At 44.5% G+C, this 16,859-nt stretch overlaps 1 protein-coding gene across 2 annotated transcripts in view; it reads left to right on the forward strand.

Moving 5' to 3' along the window:
- CUL2 (cullin 2) overlaps positions 1-16,859 on the forward strand; it is a 454,610-nt gene that overhangs the window by 305,441 nt on the left and 132,310 nt on the right. For both annotated transcript variants that reach the window (XM_069211221.1, XM_069211220.1), the window contains exon 13: positions 8,747-8,875. In XM_069211221.1, the coding sequence (XP_069067322.1) occupies positions 8,747-8,875 (129 nt within the window). The remainder of the gene's footprint in view (positions 1-8,746; positions 8,876-16,859) is intronic.

The following is a 16,859-nucleotide window of genomic DNA, read 5'->3' on the forward strand; positions in this document are numbered from 1 at the left end:
TTCATTTTAAATAAATGAGACTGCATGATTTTAACCGGGATAGGAATTGTGTAGAGAAGTGCAGCTACAGCAATTGTGAGGCTCTACGTAAAGGTCCTCTGGTGAAACCTAGTGTGAATATAGCAAGGCACTGGTTTGGTTAACACCCTTTACACTCTTGTGACACTGCTGTTCATTTAAGGTACTTCTCGCATATATTCTTGTGGATAGCCAAGCTAGCGTTTAAGAAACAAAATGCAGCAGACCTTCATTGTAATGGGCAGATGTGAAATCTATTACATGTGCAGGTTTAACAGTGAAACAATGGGATGTGAAAACAAGAGACTGCATTAATAGCAATATGCAAGAGTTACCATTCATTAGGTTAGGGAAAGACAGGGGGTGGAGATTTTGGAGAGTAGTATGAGCTGGATCAAGAGGAGTGAGAGAAAATAAATGAAAAGCATAACATGGCAGAGGCATCATGTAGTTTTGTTTCCCAGCCTAAAAGGTTGCACGATAAATTCCTATACATTAGTCTTGAGGAAGGGTGACCTACCACTGACAGGACCAAAATAACGCCACCAGATACTACTGAAAAAGATCAGTCTTGAACTCTTGTGCTCAAAGAACATTGTGACACACCCAGCAAATTGTCATAGGCCCTCAGGCAAAAAAAAACATGACTCGTTGAACAATGGTGATGTGACTGTTCATTTGAAAAAAATAGGGATATGAGGTATCCTGAGCTAAATGATTTGTCAAGGCAAGCAGATCTTGATATAGCCTTGGCAGGTGAAACTCACATCACGGAATGCAAGTAGCAATACTCTTGTTCATCTGGCATTGTTAAAGCATAATTAGAGGCGTGCTCTGACCAGTAGTAAGTAATGTGGTAACTAGGCTATGAAGTATGAAAGGTATGCGTTTTCTACAAACAGTACTTTTTTTTTTTTTTTCATAAGGCCAAATGACAAGCATGTATGCAGCCACACAAAGGGAATTTATGCATAGCCAAATTGTACGCTTTACCTAGAAGAAACTGTATTAGCCCTATATGTAGTGTAAGATTATGTATCAATCATTGTAGAGTTGGGACTAATTATGAGAGACTATGAAAAAAGCATTGGCAAAACAAAAAGGGCTCGCCTATGACAAAACTATTGGCTTGGCCAGTATTTTTAATCTACATTGTACAGCTCTGAAAGTAAAAAAGAAAAAAAGATTGATGTGGTCAACCCTGGCTGTATCATAATGCCTCCCTCCCTGTCCCCCCGCCCACCCTCCTTTGAGGTATGCAACACAGAAGCCGCACTGCTGTACGTTACTAAAGAGACTAACCAGTAGCCAGAGCAAATTTAGCTGCATCTGTACATTTCCGCTCTGCTTAAGAAGCACTACAAAGAAAGCCTGTGTGATTATTTTGACATGTTAAAAAATATATATGTACAAAACGTGTGGCTGTGTAGTTGGCTGTACATCTGCACCCGTGGAGCTTCACATAAAACCTCAACAGGGATATTTGTTTAGCTTCCCCAAAGAATATGTATGCTTTTCCTCTCTGCAGGCATGTTCTGAATGCTATGTTACAGCCTCATGTACTAATAAACTGGAGCTGGAGCAGGTTCCATGGGGATAGTAATCTGCATTCCACTATCAGTTCTCCCAAAAGGATTGCTGCTTAATGGTGTTAAATGCAGAGATTTTCTAAAGAGACTATCCAGTCAGTCAATTCTCTCCCCAGTTACCTCCAGCAAGACTTGCATAAACTTGTTTGCAGAGAGCCAAGCAGGTAAAATGACAGCTCAAAAAAGTAGGGCATAAACGTTTTATTAAAAATAAACTTTTCATTTGAAAACAGGATATGGGAGGTGTTCAAACATCAGGAGGAAAATAAGGACGAAACAGTGAGAATTGGAGAACGGGTTGGCATCAGAGAACCACAGGGATGAGAGAGAGCAATAAGTGGGGGTTACACAGAACCCCATCATCTGAAAGAGCGCACTGCAGTAGACAGAGAAGCGTACAAGAAAGAGAGATAAAACACATGCACTCTCATGACTTGCTGTCCAAGTAAGAAAACAATTGGGTCGTTTCTGTAAAGCAAGCAGTCATGGAAGAATATGAATTAATAAAAGAGGTACTAAACAGACTATGCTCCATGAGAGGGACAAACACAAGCTGGACGTGTTAATACAAATAAAGCCAACCAATAGAAAGTGAGTAATGTGGATGACAAAAAGCAATGTCATTGGTGAGCAATAGGTGAAATGTAATCCTAAGTCCGCTTTCTCAAGTCCCCTATTTGTGTTTCACAACCTGACAGGTATGCTGTCTTGTAGGCTTCGACCTAAAAAGGATAAAATAATCGTGGAGTTGCATATTGGGAATATGGTGGCCAAGAAACATTTGATTTTAAGGTTCTCTTGGGTTAGGTGCTCATGGATGATGTTCTGTTTGCATAATGGCATGTGGGAGATGAAAACCTGTTTGTAATCGGAAATACACCTTGAAATACTTGAACATGTGATTACGGTTTGTATTTATGAAGGACCAGTAGAAGTACAATTGTCTTTTTATGATGACCTAGAGGACAAAGCTATTTACTCTTAAAATCTCTTCTATTAATCTACACCACATCTAGCTCTGAGTAAAACATCTGTGACACATATTTTCAGTTCTTTTTCACCTTCCTTTACTTGGGCCAGTCCTGTTTTACGAACTTCATCAGAACTAGTTTTACTGTATATTTTTTCATCTGTCTATCTAGCCCAGCTTTAGCACACTAGGATGTGAAAAAGGGCGATATAGGGCGTAGATAAGGTTATTGAGATTGTTCTGATGTTTGCACTAGTAGGATCTTACACATTTTAGGCACATGTTTGATCTTGCTTGTAGAAACTATTTCTCCTGTGAGTTAGATTGTTGTAAATCTTATAATCTGTACTGTGTGGTTTTAGTAGTCCAGATTTGGGTGTCTGTAATTGGTTTTAGTTTCAAGGCTGAATACGCATGAATGATTTAAAGATCCCCCAGGTCCACTATCTCTCCTAGTTTTGCCTTCCCAATGAAATGCTGCTCATGAATGCTAACTAATGAGGGCACTTCCTAAAGTATCCCACCTACCCACAGAAGTACCTCTAATGCATGTACATTGCTTCGAAATAAGGATTTAGGTGCCCTTTCCTCGTCTGAAAAATACTCCCCTATGTACAATAATCTCAGTGGTTTCTGCATCATTTCCTTTCAGCCGAGTGTAGCTTCTTAGACATGACATGTGATGAGTCATTAACTACTTCCTTCACTGCGGCCCAATCACATTAACGGATATTAGATTCTGTAGAACATATGGAAATCATGGGACGTCAATCATTTTTGATAATACCACTTTTTCCAAGGAGTTCGAAACTTTTTCTCAGTGCTGATGTCTCTCTTTATTTTACTTAAGTTTGGATCCACGTTCATTTTCCTACATGAGCCTTCGTCCTCTGACTTCTACGATGCTCCCTGTTGACCATCACACCAGAGTACAATCCAAACTGATTTGTCGTGTCCGTTAGCTCCAGTCCCTACCATTGTAGGTTCCACAGATGAAATAGCAGACCATCCACATACAGAAATATTCAACCTTTTCCTCTAGAAGCCACCTCAACCCTATTAAGAGTGCATCCTTCTTTTTCCTTTCTGCCAATGGCTTTACTGCTAGGCTAACAGGTGGAGGCAGCAGACAGCCGTCTTGTACCTTGCCTAATGTTTTGGATACAGCAGATTGTGATGGTAATACATGTGATATAATGCACACTGAAGGTGATGCAGTCTGACCGCTGGCAATTGCTTCAAGTAACATCCATTTTCTTTCACCCACTGTGCCACTCTAGACCAAGGCCTGGCTTATGTAAATCACTACTAACCCTGCTCCTCATGGGAGTAGTTTATCCTGAACTGCCCTTGCTGGGTGCCTTCCAGAGGGCCATCATGCACCCCAGACTGGTGTCGGCCTGCTTAGTGCCGTGCAGTATAGTTTGCGTCCTAGGTTGAAATACTACCACTTGTGATTGCTTGTTTTTATACTATTCGCACGTATTCCCCTCATAGCCCTTTCTGTGATTGGTACTACCTGCAAAGTCATCATGGTCAAGTCCTATGTAATTTCATGCCTTGCGATGCCCTTGATTGGTGAGTGACACATTGTCACTGCTGTTGCTATTCTTTTGGTGAATTTGCCACAGTTGCTTTTACCAGTATCCGATATTGTGTGACAGAACACATATGTTGGATGGTACGTGTGGCTGTAGATACACATGCTCTGCATTCTCCTGCCATCTAGTGCTGGGTCTGGATGTGTGCAAGTTGTTTTTCTCCGAAGAAGTCTTTCGAGTCACAAGGCAAGGTGACTCCTCTTGGTGATGCACATGGGCATCAACTCCATTGTTAGATTGTTTTCTGCCATCGGATTCGGACATGTTCTTCTGCAGTCCGTTTTCGGACTCCCTTCGGTCCTTTGTTGACCTCTATACCGGTTGGTATTGTTTGTGTTTGCTCTCCACCATTGTCCTTTGAAAACAGAAGAAAACCATCACCCATCGATTCAACCTTTTCCAGTTGCGGCCTTTGGGCCCTGCCTGTTCAGGCCTTTTCTCACCTCATCGGCTTTGACTAACGATGCGCTGCTAATGGAACAGGCTCCATTTCGATTCTGTCCCAGATGGCACACAAAATACCCGCACCCAGACCTTCATCAAGTTTGCAACCCGTGTCTCCCTCCCAGCCATAACGAAGCGGACTGTGAAGCCTGTTAATCTTTTCGATCGAACAAAACATTGCGGGACCATCGGGTGCATTGGAAAGAAATGCAGAATAAAGACCTTGAAGAGACACCCAACACCTTCGAACAACACGATGTTGAGCAGGGAGAGGAAGGACTGCACATTTCCATCCAGGACTCCGGCTCTGACTGCGATTTCGAGTTTGGCCTGCAGATGCAGGACCTTCCTTTGGGACAGGGTGCTGTGAGTACTTATACACCTGTCCAACCCACCAAGAGACATTCGGTTCTGACCAAAACCACAAATCACTGGCCGCTGCTGCCAACAGGCCACTGCTAGAGATGGCCTGCCCTCAGGCTCCGCACTGAAAGCACAGCCAAAACCTCCCCCTGCTGCACCGAGCCAACCAGCTTTCGTTCTGGGCTGACTATTTGCCTCATCGGCTCCGAGCACCCTGGCTTCGACCGCTTCTACTCTGGCCACCTCAGCACTGAAAACGAGGTCAAGTTTGGCACCGAAACTCTGCATTTTGGTATCGAAATAAGCTCCAGAACCCATCCTCCAAACCATGCAGAAGAGGCTCAATCCGAAACAGAAAAGGGTACCTCCCCTCGCACCACACCCTCCACCTCCAAACGGTGACTCTTTTCTAATTTCCCTTGCCATTTAACAGGTGGCGGGAACAGCCTCAAAATGTATTTTCTATTCGGAAAAGGTCATTAGATGTTGGACATTATCCTTATCCTTCGTGGTTTTTGTCCAGGGCTCATCAATACACCTCCCAAACATCCCTCTTTGTAAACACAAACTATCCATAGAACAATCACGTCTTGCTCAAATAGGAAGTGCAGGCTTTCTTGCACAAAGGAGCCATAGAGCCTGTCCCTCTTCATCAGCAACTCTCAGGAGTATACTCCCTATACTTTTTAATTTAAAAAAAAGACGGCTCACTTTGGCCTATACTTGACCTCAGCCCATTAAATCATTCTATCCTATCAAAAAATTCCATATGTTAACTCTTCAGAATGTCATCTCTTTGCTACAGCAGGGTGACTTTATGTCTGCAGTAGACATAAAGGACAATTGCTGTCACATCCTAATCCATCCAGCTCACCGCAAATACTTCAGGTGGGAGGACATTACCAGTTCATAGTGCTCCCATTTGGAGTCACTACTGCACCTCGTGTGTTCACAAAATGCCTAGCGGTAGTCGCAGCTCATCTGTGCAGACAGAGCATCCGTATCTACCAATATCTGGATGACTGGCTCATCACATTCAGTATGCTTCCATTGTGTCTACAACACACTCAGTCCACTCTACATATATTCCATCAACTGGGGCTTACCATCAACATACAAAGGTCACTGATTTAGCTGTATCTAGGGTCTGTTCTCAACACACAACTGGGATAAGCCTACCCAAATGCAGCCTGGATTCGAATCATCACAGCGCTGCTTCAACAGCATCAACCCAACAACACATGTTAGTCAAAACACTTCATAGACTATTAGACATGACGGCATATGCAGGATTACAATAGTGCCACATGTGGGACCATGTATGTGTCCGATGCAGGAATGTCTGGTGATCCAATGGTCTCAGTCACAGGGTCAGTTACTATATCTAGTGTAGTTAGACAGCTACACTCATCACTCCCTGCAGTGGTGGAACACACAAAACCAAAAAGGGTGCCCATTCCTTGACTCTGTTCCCCAGATTATTCTCACAGCAGATACCTCCCTCACAGAATGGGGTGCTCACCTACAGGATCTCACAGTTCATGGTTTCTGGGACATCAAACACCAGGGTCTCCACATCAACTACCTCAAGCTGTTCACCTAGCATTGAAAGCGTTCCTCACCTGAAAGGCAAAGTAGTCTTGGTCCAGACAGGCAACATGACAGCCATGTTTTATCTTCAAAAACAGGGGGAACACACTCACTACATTTATCACGCCTATCTCAGGCGATTTTGGGTTGGGCACTATGTCGCAACATTCACCTGCTAGCAGAAACACCTCCCAGGGACGGTCAACCACTTTGCAGAGCTTCTCAGCAGGATGCAGCATCAAGTCCACATGTGGGATCTGCACCTCAGAGTCCTCCTCTCATGCTTCCACAGTTGGGGATTTCCACAGACAGACCTGTTTGCAACCGCAGACAACGCAAAATGCCCAGACTTCGCCTCCAGCCTCCCACACCCATGATCCACAGCAATACTCTTTCAATGAACTGTTCAGGAATGTTTGCCTTCACTTTTCCACATCATCTTCTGTTTGTGTTACGGAAGCTCAGGCAAATGTCTCTCACCCTCATTCGATAGCTCCCATTTGGGCTCGACAACGTCAAGCTTTTCATAGTGCCCCACGAGAATTTTCCATCAATCCGGATCTTCTCACTCAGAACTGTGGAGAAACCTGTTATCCAAATACAAAGGCACTCAACCTTGTGATATGAACCCCAACATAGTACTCACCAGAGTTATGGGTCCACCATTCAAACCGTTGCATAACTGCCCGCTCCAATTTCTGTCGCATTTTTGGTGCCCATCACTTCACTTAGGCATGTCAGTGAGCTTCACGCATTAACCTTTGAAGAACCTTTCTTTCAGGTACACAGTGACAGGCTAGTCCTTCTACCTAACCCAAAATTCCTACCGAGGGTACTTTCTACCTCAGTCAGTTGAATTACCTGTTTTCTTTCCGCAACCTGATTGTTACAGAAAGGGCTCTTCAAACACTAGATGTAAAAAGAGATTTAATGTAATATATTGACAGAACTAAAGAATTTTGTAAAACAAAGCAACTCTTTGTTGCTTTTTCGCCCACTCACAAAGAAAAGTCCATATCTAAATCGGGCATTTCCAGATGGATAATTAAATGCATTCAGACATGTTACGCCAAAGCTAAAAGGCCTTTCCCCACATCTCCTAGAGCGAGTTCTACCCATAACATAGGAGCTTCTATAGCTTTCATGGGCAATATACCAATAGCTGAAATCTGTGAAGCAGCTACATGGTCTCGATCAAACACTTTCACTAAATATTATTGTGTTGATGTGTTAGCATGCCAACAGCAAATTTAGAACAGGCAGCGCACCTACAGGTTATCCACCGCTTTTGGAGGGCTCTGCTTGTGCAGAGCATGTGTATCTACGGCCAAACATGCCATCAAATGGATTATGTTACTTACCCTGTAAGCATCTGTTCGTGGCATATAGTGCTGTAGATTCACATGCGCCCGCCCTCCTCCCCTGTGGCCTTAGCAATTCTTTTATTATTATTTCTTATGCATGGACATCTCTTACTAATAGTTAGTCACACTCTATTCTCACCCGACTGCAGGAAAACAATCTAACAATGGAGTTGATGCCTATGCGCATTATGACCAAGAGGAGAAGTCACTTTGCCTCGTGACTCGAAATACTTCTTTGGGATAAAAAAAAAACTGATTGCACACATCCGGACCCAACACAATAAGGCAGGAGTATGCAGGGCATGTGAATCTACAGCACTACATACCATGAACAGATGCTTACAGGGTAAGTAACATAATCCTTTCTTCATTTAACCTTTTCTGACTAGAATATTTTCTTAGGGTTGCTGATCTTTGAGCGTCTGTCCTGCCATCACCTTGCATCATCTGACTAGTCCTGCACCCAAATGAGGCTATGTTTGTCTGGCTCCCCTTGATGCCTGAAGTTTGATTTGCATTATCAAATCTTTTTAGAGACTTGTATTACTTTCTGAGCATACGTTTTTTGAGTAGGAGAGTTAGAGAAAAGAAATATGCTAGATTGCATCAGTAGGATGTAAGTAATGTTCAATTTTTCATGTGTAGTGTAAATGTTGCTGACCGAAAGCTAAAATGTGATCTCAGCAATAATTAGCAACATACATTGATAATAGATAATGGGCTGTATGTAGTTTAAATAAGTTACTCTCCACTGTGGGCACAAAGTATAGATTCACCTGTCTTTTCTGTGTTTTCATAAATAATCAGCTGGCAAAGTACTGTGACAACTTGTTGAAGAAGTCAGCTAAGGGGATGACGGAGAACGAAGTGGAAGACAAGCTTACCAGCTTCATTACTGTGTTCAAATATATTGATGACAAAGATGTTTTCCAGAAGGTATTCAATGGTTCTTTTTATTAAAAATGCTTTTATTTCTCTGTGTGTCTATTCCAAAAATCAAACTCATTTTAATGTTGTTAAATAGAATTGTACCAGTCACTCTCCAGGGCATTTGCAAATTGACTAGTTTTGGCATCAACATTTCTTAGTGTGACCCAGACACTGGCTATATATTTGGATTCTATTCCTAAATTAGATATCCACCGCCTAGGTTTTTGGTCAGTGATCTTGCATTTTTTGAAAAGGGAACTTTTTAAGTTTTGTACTACCTTGTGCCAAGCTTAGACTTACACATCGTTCTATGTGTAATGACAAAAGCAGATCAAACAGAGCCTGAGGGTATAATTAACAATACTTAGAAGTCAAGTGTGGCCCTAATAAGAAGATTTTGCCACCACTTCCTGTCAACTTTGAAGTAAAAGAAGCCTTTTTCTTAAAAGTTTCAGATGGATATCTTATTGACAAAAGCTAGCACTTCAAGCATGAATCCTCTAGAAATAAGAAATAGACTGGAGCAGAAATAAACAAAGGTGGCTCTCTGTTTGCTGCAAACTAATATACGTGAAATTCATAACTTCAGCTCTAGAAACAGACTGTCTTTTTACCTCCCATGTCTCTTCCCTTAACACACTGCTCTTGATCTCATCTATAGATAAACACAAAAAAGTCCAGCACCCTCTCATATGCCCTATCCTGCCCCACTCCATCCTAATTCATTGTGTCATATGCGTTGACTTGAGACTAAGGAATCTGACGTACCCAAACACCAGCCTATGTTTTAGGCAGGTGAACTCTGTAACACACTTTTGGAATATTACATTTGCAGATGTGGAACAAGTTTCCTAAATGCACAACAGTCTTCTACTTGGGTATGCTGCCAAGGACTTTGACTACCATTAGATGGAGACATTAATTGCTTTTGAGTTTTTCAATAAATCTTGTAAAAAACAGTTCTATCTACAGGGATTATGTATTTTGGGATCTGTGCCAACGATGGCCAGAAATAAACAGACACATCAGGGTTAGCCCAGGGACATCATTGATACCGTCAAAGGTAAAATAGCTATTGAGTTAATTTACAAATAAGATGTTCACAACAAAGTAAATTAAACTTCTCTTCCAGGGGATCCTCATCAATAGTCATAAACATTGAATATTCCCGGCCTCGTGCGGGGACCCCGGATCATACATAAAATACACACATATAAAGTATGAAATATGCACAAAAAATATATATATAGCATTTTTAGTAGACACATTTTCATACCAAACTCATATATACGTGTGTAAAACAGCAATGCAGACTATAATCATAAACAGGCTAAAATGCTTTATTTCTATGGAGTTTTCTTATTTTTTTTGCCTCAGGGGTGAAGGAGAGGTGACAGTTGGTTCACAGTTAGGTCAGTTCTTTTTTCCGGCTTCTTCTGAGAGGATCCTGGAGCATTGAGCTCTCAGTTTTTCTGAGTTTTTCTCAGAAAAATACTTCAAAACAGCGTTTTTTCTGCTTTCACTCGACATCTAACACCTTTGTCTGAGTCAAGAAGTTTTTTCTGACTGAAAAATGCCTTCTCTTTTTGTGAAGTGCCCTTCCTGTGGGAAGAAGAAGGCCCAGTCAGATCCACACACTCTCTGCATTGTGTGCTTGCCTCAGAGTCACTGCCCTGACACTTGCAGACACTGCAAGAACATGTCAAAAAGGACTATGAAGGACAGGGAGAAGATCAGACTTCATGGTCTTCATGAGAGGCAGAAGACATCGTCCTCTTCGCTTCCCAGGCAGCCAACAAGCCAGTCTCAGGAGAGACAGGCTAGATCGACGTCAGCAGGTAGGAAGGTACCTGTTTGTTCCCCGTCGACGTCATCGCTGCCACAGTCACACCGCCATAGATCGCCGTCGAACATGGCCACCACAGGGGCAGATCTTCGTCGACGTCGAGCCAGCACCGCCGTGCCCATTCGCCGCGAAGGCCTCGCACCCCTCGGCGTCAAGGAAAACGACGTCGAAATCGCCTCAGCGGCGAGAGCGAAGACATCCGCCGTCAACGGCCCATCACTCGATGGCGAGGCACACGATGTCGTGCAGGTCGCGGGCAAGGGATCGCCGGTCACTGTCGGGGCACTCGACGTTGAGACCAGAGCAACCTACATCACTCCGTTTGATGTCGTTGCAGCTGTCGACGTCGACACAGGTTTTGCCTGTCTTGCAAGGAGAAGAGCGTCGGCTTCCGCCGGCGGATAAGACCACTCCAACATCTCCGGTGGCCTCCATAAGAAGTGGTTCATCTCGGTCGAGAGCTGCATTGTCTGGGCATGTCTCGCCCATCAACTTGTCACCAAGGTGGTTGGAGAGCCTTAATAGAACGACTGCTTCCCCAGACTCGCAGTATTCGAGGATGTACTCTCCTTCTGCCTCTCTCCCGAGAACACCATCGCCAACAGCGCGGGCAGGACGGGCTCGTTCTGCGTCTCACCAGTCGCCCACGAGGCCTCGATGCGCTGCTACAGCATCTCGGAGCAGGTCACGCTCCTAGAGACGATCTAGGTCACGGTCACGCCATCGCAGAAGGTCTCCTTCTTGGTCATCGTCGGGGTCCTCTGTAAGACAGTACTCCCCGACCTTAACGGATTCTCCACCAGCTAGAGTTTCCCCGGTGGACGATATCACAACCTTTAACGAGGTGCCTCTCAGGGGAGCACAAAAACTAAATATAGAGGTCCCGGAACCTTCAACCTCCTCATCCGTGATCTTTGAAACCCTGTAACATAGAGCGGTTTCAAAGAAATTGCTACCGCTAGTGCCTGGTCTTTTACAACCAACCATGGACACCTTTTTAGCACCAGCCACCCTCAGATCAGCTCCTGCTAGGATCTTGAAGAAATATAAGGCACCTGAACAAGATCCTTGGTTTCTCAGGACGGATCCACCGCCAGACTCAGTCATATTGGCCGCAGCCCGAAAGACGCACTCAGTGGCATCATCCTCCACGGTTCCACCAGACAAAGAGAGTAGACACCTGGACTCTCTGGGGAGGAAGATGTGTGGCACGGCGGCTTCCATGATGAAGGTCTCCAGCGCTTCTGCACTCGTAGGCAGATATGACCGTTCACTCTGGGACTCACTGAGCAGGTTCGCAGACAAATTGCCTAGGGAGGACAGGCAGGATTTTCAGGAGATCCTTCAGGAGGGGTGTCTGGTCTCCAATCAGGTCATCAGTGCAGCAGCAGATGGGGCAGACTTAGCTGCACATGGTGACGTGCATGGGGTTTGTGCGAGGAGGTCTTCCTGGCTGAGACTGACAGGATTAAAGCAGGAAGCGCAGCAGCGTATCCTAAACCTTCCGTTCAATGGGAACTCGCTTTTTGGGACCCATACAGACGAGGAGATGGCGCGTGTGAAGACGGAAGTGGACACCATGAGAGCAGTGGGCCTGGAGAGAAAAAAGGACTTCAGGCGAAGGTATAGACCTTACGACAGGCGCCCGTTTCAGCAGAGGGTTCAAACCCCTCATGGGTCCCAGAGGCTGCAGCAGAGGCAAGGGCGCCCACTTTTCCAATCTCGTAAGGCCACGAGAGACCGAGGGTCAAGTAGACCACAGCAGTCCACACCCAAAACTCCAGCAAAGCAATGAGGACTCGCTTCCCTTAACACCGTGCACCACTCCGGTGGGGGAAAGTATCACAGCGTTCATTCACGAGTGGCGTGGTTAACAAAAGACAAATGGGTGCTCAACATTGTCGAGAATGGGTACTCTCTTCTTTTCCGACAACCTCCTCCTCGCTTGCCACCAACCAAATGCAATCCGTCTCACATGAGCCTATTACGCAAAGAGGCTCACACCCTTTTATGGAAAAAAGCAATAGAAAAAGTCCCAGTCGCGCACAGAGGGAAGGGAGTATACTCCTGTTATTTTCTGGTAGCAAAAAAAGGTCGAGAGGGAGTTTTCAGACCGATTCTGGACATACGACTACTGAACAAGTACATAAAAAAGCAAAAGTTCAGGATGCTGGCTGTCCACCAGATTTTCCCTCAGCTACATCGAGGAGACTGGATGTGCTCCATCGACCTGCAAGACGCGTATTTTCATATCCCGATCATTCCCAAGCATCGGAAATTCCTACGCTTCCGGATAGCCTCCCAGCGCTATCCGTTCAAAGTGCTTCCATTGCGTTTTCTCAGAATGCGTAGCAGGTCTCTAGGTCTACAAGTCAACTACCAAAAGTCCACCTTGATTCCAACGCAAAATCTCCACTACCTGGGAGCAATACTGGATACAGAACTCGAAAGAGTGTATCCTTCGGAGGAACGACTGTTATCAATAAAGAGAAAGTGTCAAGACCTGCTAAAGTCTGACGCACCTACGGCCCGTCTGGTGACATCTCTACTGGGCTCCATGGCCTCGTGCATTTTCATTGTCCCGAATGCCAGGCTACATATGAGGCCTCTTCAAGAGGCGCTGGAAAACAACTGGAACCAGAGCACAGGCCGCTGGGAGGACAGAATGCGACTTCCGATAGGAGCACGACAATCGTTGCAATGGTGGATGCACAGACCTCACTTGTCAGTAGGAGCTCCGTTTTACCAGTTAATCCCATCCGACACTCTGTTACCGGATGCTTCGCTTCAGGGATGGGGAGCTCATCTGGGTTCCCTTCAAGCTCAGGGCCTGTGGTCCGACAACGAAAGAGAGCACCAAATCAACCTGCTGGAGCTCAGAGCAGTCCATCTGGCTCTCAAGTCTTTTGCTCCATGAATTCAGGGGAAATCTCTTCTAGTGCAAACGAACAATACGACGACAATGTATTATCTGAACAGACAAGGAGGAACGAGATCCCTGCCCCTATCTCGGGAGTCTCAGGCCATCTGGCATTGGCTCTTAGCGAGAGGAATGTTGCTTACAGCAGTTCACCTACCAGGGCAACAAAATGTGGAGGCGGACTTCCTGGACAGAAATCACGAGGACGCCCACGATTGGGTCCTTTACGACGAGGTCGTCGAAGACATCTTTGCTCAATGGGGTCGGCCTCAATTGGATCTCTTCGCAGACGAGGTAAACAGGAAATGACCAGACTTCGCGTCCAGGTTCTACCGTTCGGGATCTCGAGGGGATGCCCTGTTGATCGACTGGTCAGGGATATTTCTCTACGCTTTTCCACTGATCCCCCTCATACCTGCGGTGATCAACAAACTCTACAGATCCAGCACCAGAATGATTCTCATAGCTCTGCAATGGCCTCGTCAGTTCTGGTACACAGATCTCCTAAACCTATCGGAACAACCTCACAGGAGGCTGCCGTGCAGACCGGATCTCCTTTGCAGGCTGGGAGGCAGGATACTTCACCCCAACCTTCCCTCTCTGAGCTTGACGGCATGGCTCCTGAATTCCTGCAGTATGGGCACCTAGGGCTCTCGCAGGAGTGCATGAACATCTTAAAGGAGTCCAGACGGCCTTCCACGCGGCGTTCTTACGCGTTCAAGTGGAAGAGGTTCTACATATGGTGTCGTCAGCAAGGTCGGAATCCTATACTGGCTCAGGAGGAAGTCATACTGTCTTTCCTACTCCATTTGGCAAAATCGGGTCTGCAAGTGTCATCTATTAAGGTACATTTATCTGCCATTACAGCCTATCATAAGTCACCTTCTCAGGAATCCTTTTTTACAAGACCAGTAGTCAAGGATTTCTTAGACGGTTTGAAAAAAGTTTTTCCACCCATTCGGAAACCCTCCCCTCCATGGGAGCTGAACATAGTGCTATCGAAACTTATGGGCCCTCCTTTCGAACCTATACACAAAGCCTCTTTGCAACACCTTACGTGTAAGATGGCTTTTTTGGTAGCAATTACTTTCGCGAGGAGGGTCAGTGAAATTCAGGCTTTGTCCTCCAAAGAACCATACACAGTCTTCCACGAGAATAGAGTGGTTCTACGAACTCATCCATCATTCTTACCGAAGGTGCTGTCAGAATTTCACATCAGTCAGACTATTTCACTACCAACTTTTTTCCCCAATCCGGATACTCCGGCGGAGAAAGCTTTGCACTCCCTAGATTTGAAAAGAGTGCTAAAATTTTACTTGGATAAAAACCAAACTAATTAGACAATCCAACCACTTATTTGTAAATTACGGTCATTTGAGAACAGGAGAGGCAGCTTCAAAACTAACCATATCTAGATGGATAGTTTCATGCAGTATTGATACTGCATATCAATTGGCTAACAAACAACTACTTGTTAGGCCTACGGCGCATTAGACAAGAGGAAAGGCGGCTACGGCTGCCCTCCTTAATAATGTTCCAATCTCTGAAATTTGTAAGGCTGCTACATGGAAGTCTGTACATACATTTACTAGACATTACTGTTTGTACTCAAATGCCAGAGCAGACGCCCAAGTTGGGCAAGCATCTCTGAGAAATTTGTTTGCATGATGCATATCTATTCCTGCACTTCTATTAGACAGTCCGCAGAGTTAAGGGATGGGCTTGCTAATCTATTCAATGTTTATGACTATTGATGAGGATCCCCTGGAAGAGAAGGATAAGTTACTTACCTGTAAATCCTAGTTCTCTTCCAGGGGTATCCTCATCAAAGTCATAAACAACCCACTTTCCTCCCCGGACGCAAGTCTCCTAGAAGTGCAGGACACACTATCTTTCAAATCTGCTACACATCTTGTCACCGTAAAAAAGTTCTGACCTAACTGTGAACCAACTGTCACCTCTCCTTCACCCCTGAGGCATGGTGGGATCGTGGAGGTGCTCAGGGTCTTAAAGGCACAGTGCCAGAATTTTTATGGTTCTCCTGTGTTAACCTGCATGCAGTCTATTGGCTAAGAATGCTCCATTGTTTTCAATTTAGTTTTTCTCTTTTTTCTCTGATGTTACTACTGCTTATTTCCCTAGGCCCAGTTATGGGGCTTTGGAAAGGGTTTTTTCTCTTATTGTAATTTTAAAAAGGACTGTTAAAAAAAAAACTCCATAGAAATAAAGCATTTTAGCCTGTTTATGATTATAGTCTGCATTGCTGTTTTACACACGTATATATGAGTTTGGTATGAAAATCTGTCTACTAAAAATGCTATATATATATATATTTTTCGTGCATATTTCATACTTTATATGTGTGTATTTTATGTATGCTCCGGGGTCCCCGCACGAGGGCGGGAATATTCAATGTTTATGACTTTGATGAGGATACCCCTGGAAGAGAACTAGGATTTACAGGTAAGTAACTTATCCTTCGGGTATATGGAATCCTTCTTTTCATGATAGTTATAAGTATCTCATTCTAAACCACACTCACCTCCTTTTCACTTTGGTACTAGTAGATTTGAGAAGCGTAAGGGCTTTAGGTACGTCACATTGCAAAAACTGAAAGTAGGACGGGCCGTGGCACTACAGTAAACTAGGCTACAGAGATGGCATTCCACCTCTGCCATTTAAATTCATAAGGACAAAGGGCTCATGGTTACCTGCATACCAATGACTCAGTGGCTAAACGTGTTAGTTGATGACAACCTTGATTGTGTTTCTATTATCAGGTAAAGGACCTCTTTTTCACAAACTAATTGAGGGTATGTTGAAGGAACATGAGCGTTGTTTCTAGTCAGACAGTCTTCTACAGATTAGTATGTGCGTAAGTTAGTCTTCCCAACTTAGTAGCTATTTTTGTATGCCTTTCCAAGGAAATATTGTCCGGGGTACTGGGGCAACCTAGAAGACAATAGTTTACTGGAACCATGACATGTCTGCTGACATGTCATCGAACTATTACACTTTTCCAGAGCACCTCCTTCCTGCAGCTTACCGTGGTCAGGAATGTCCACCCAGGTGGGCAGCAAGGCTCCCCATAGCATTGTGCCCTTATTGAGCAGTTATTAGGTCATATTTGATCTTCAGCACTTGTGAGCTTTGTGAACTGTAGGTGTCCTAGTGTACTTCTAAAATATCATGAGTGGTGTCTCTGTGTAGCAGATTCCTCTCTG

Source organism: Pleurodeles waltl, chromosome 10, assembly GCF_031143425.1.
Source record: "Pleurodeles waltl isolate 20211129_DDA chromosome 10, aPleWal1.hap1.20221129, whole genome shotgun sequence".
NCBI lineage: Eukaryota > Metazoa > Chordata > Amphibia > Caudata > Salamandridae > Pleurodeles > Pleurodeles waltl.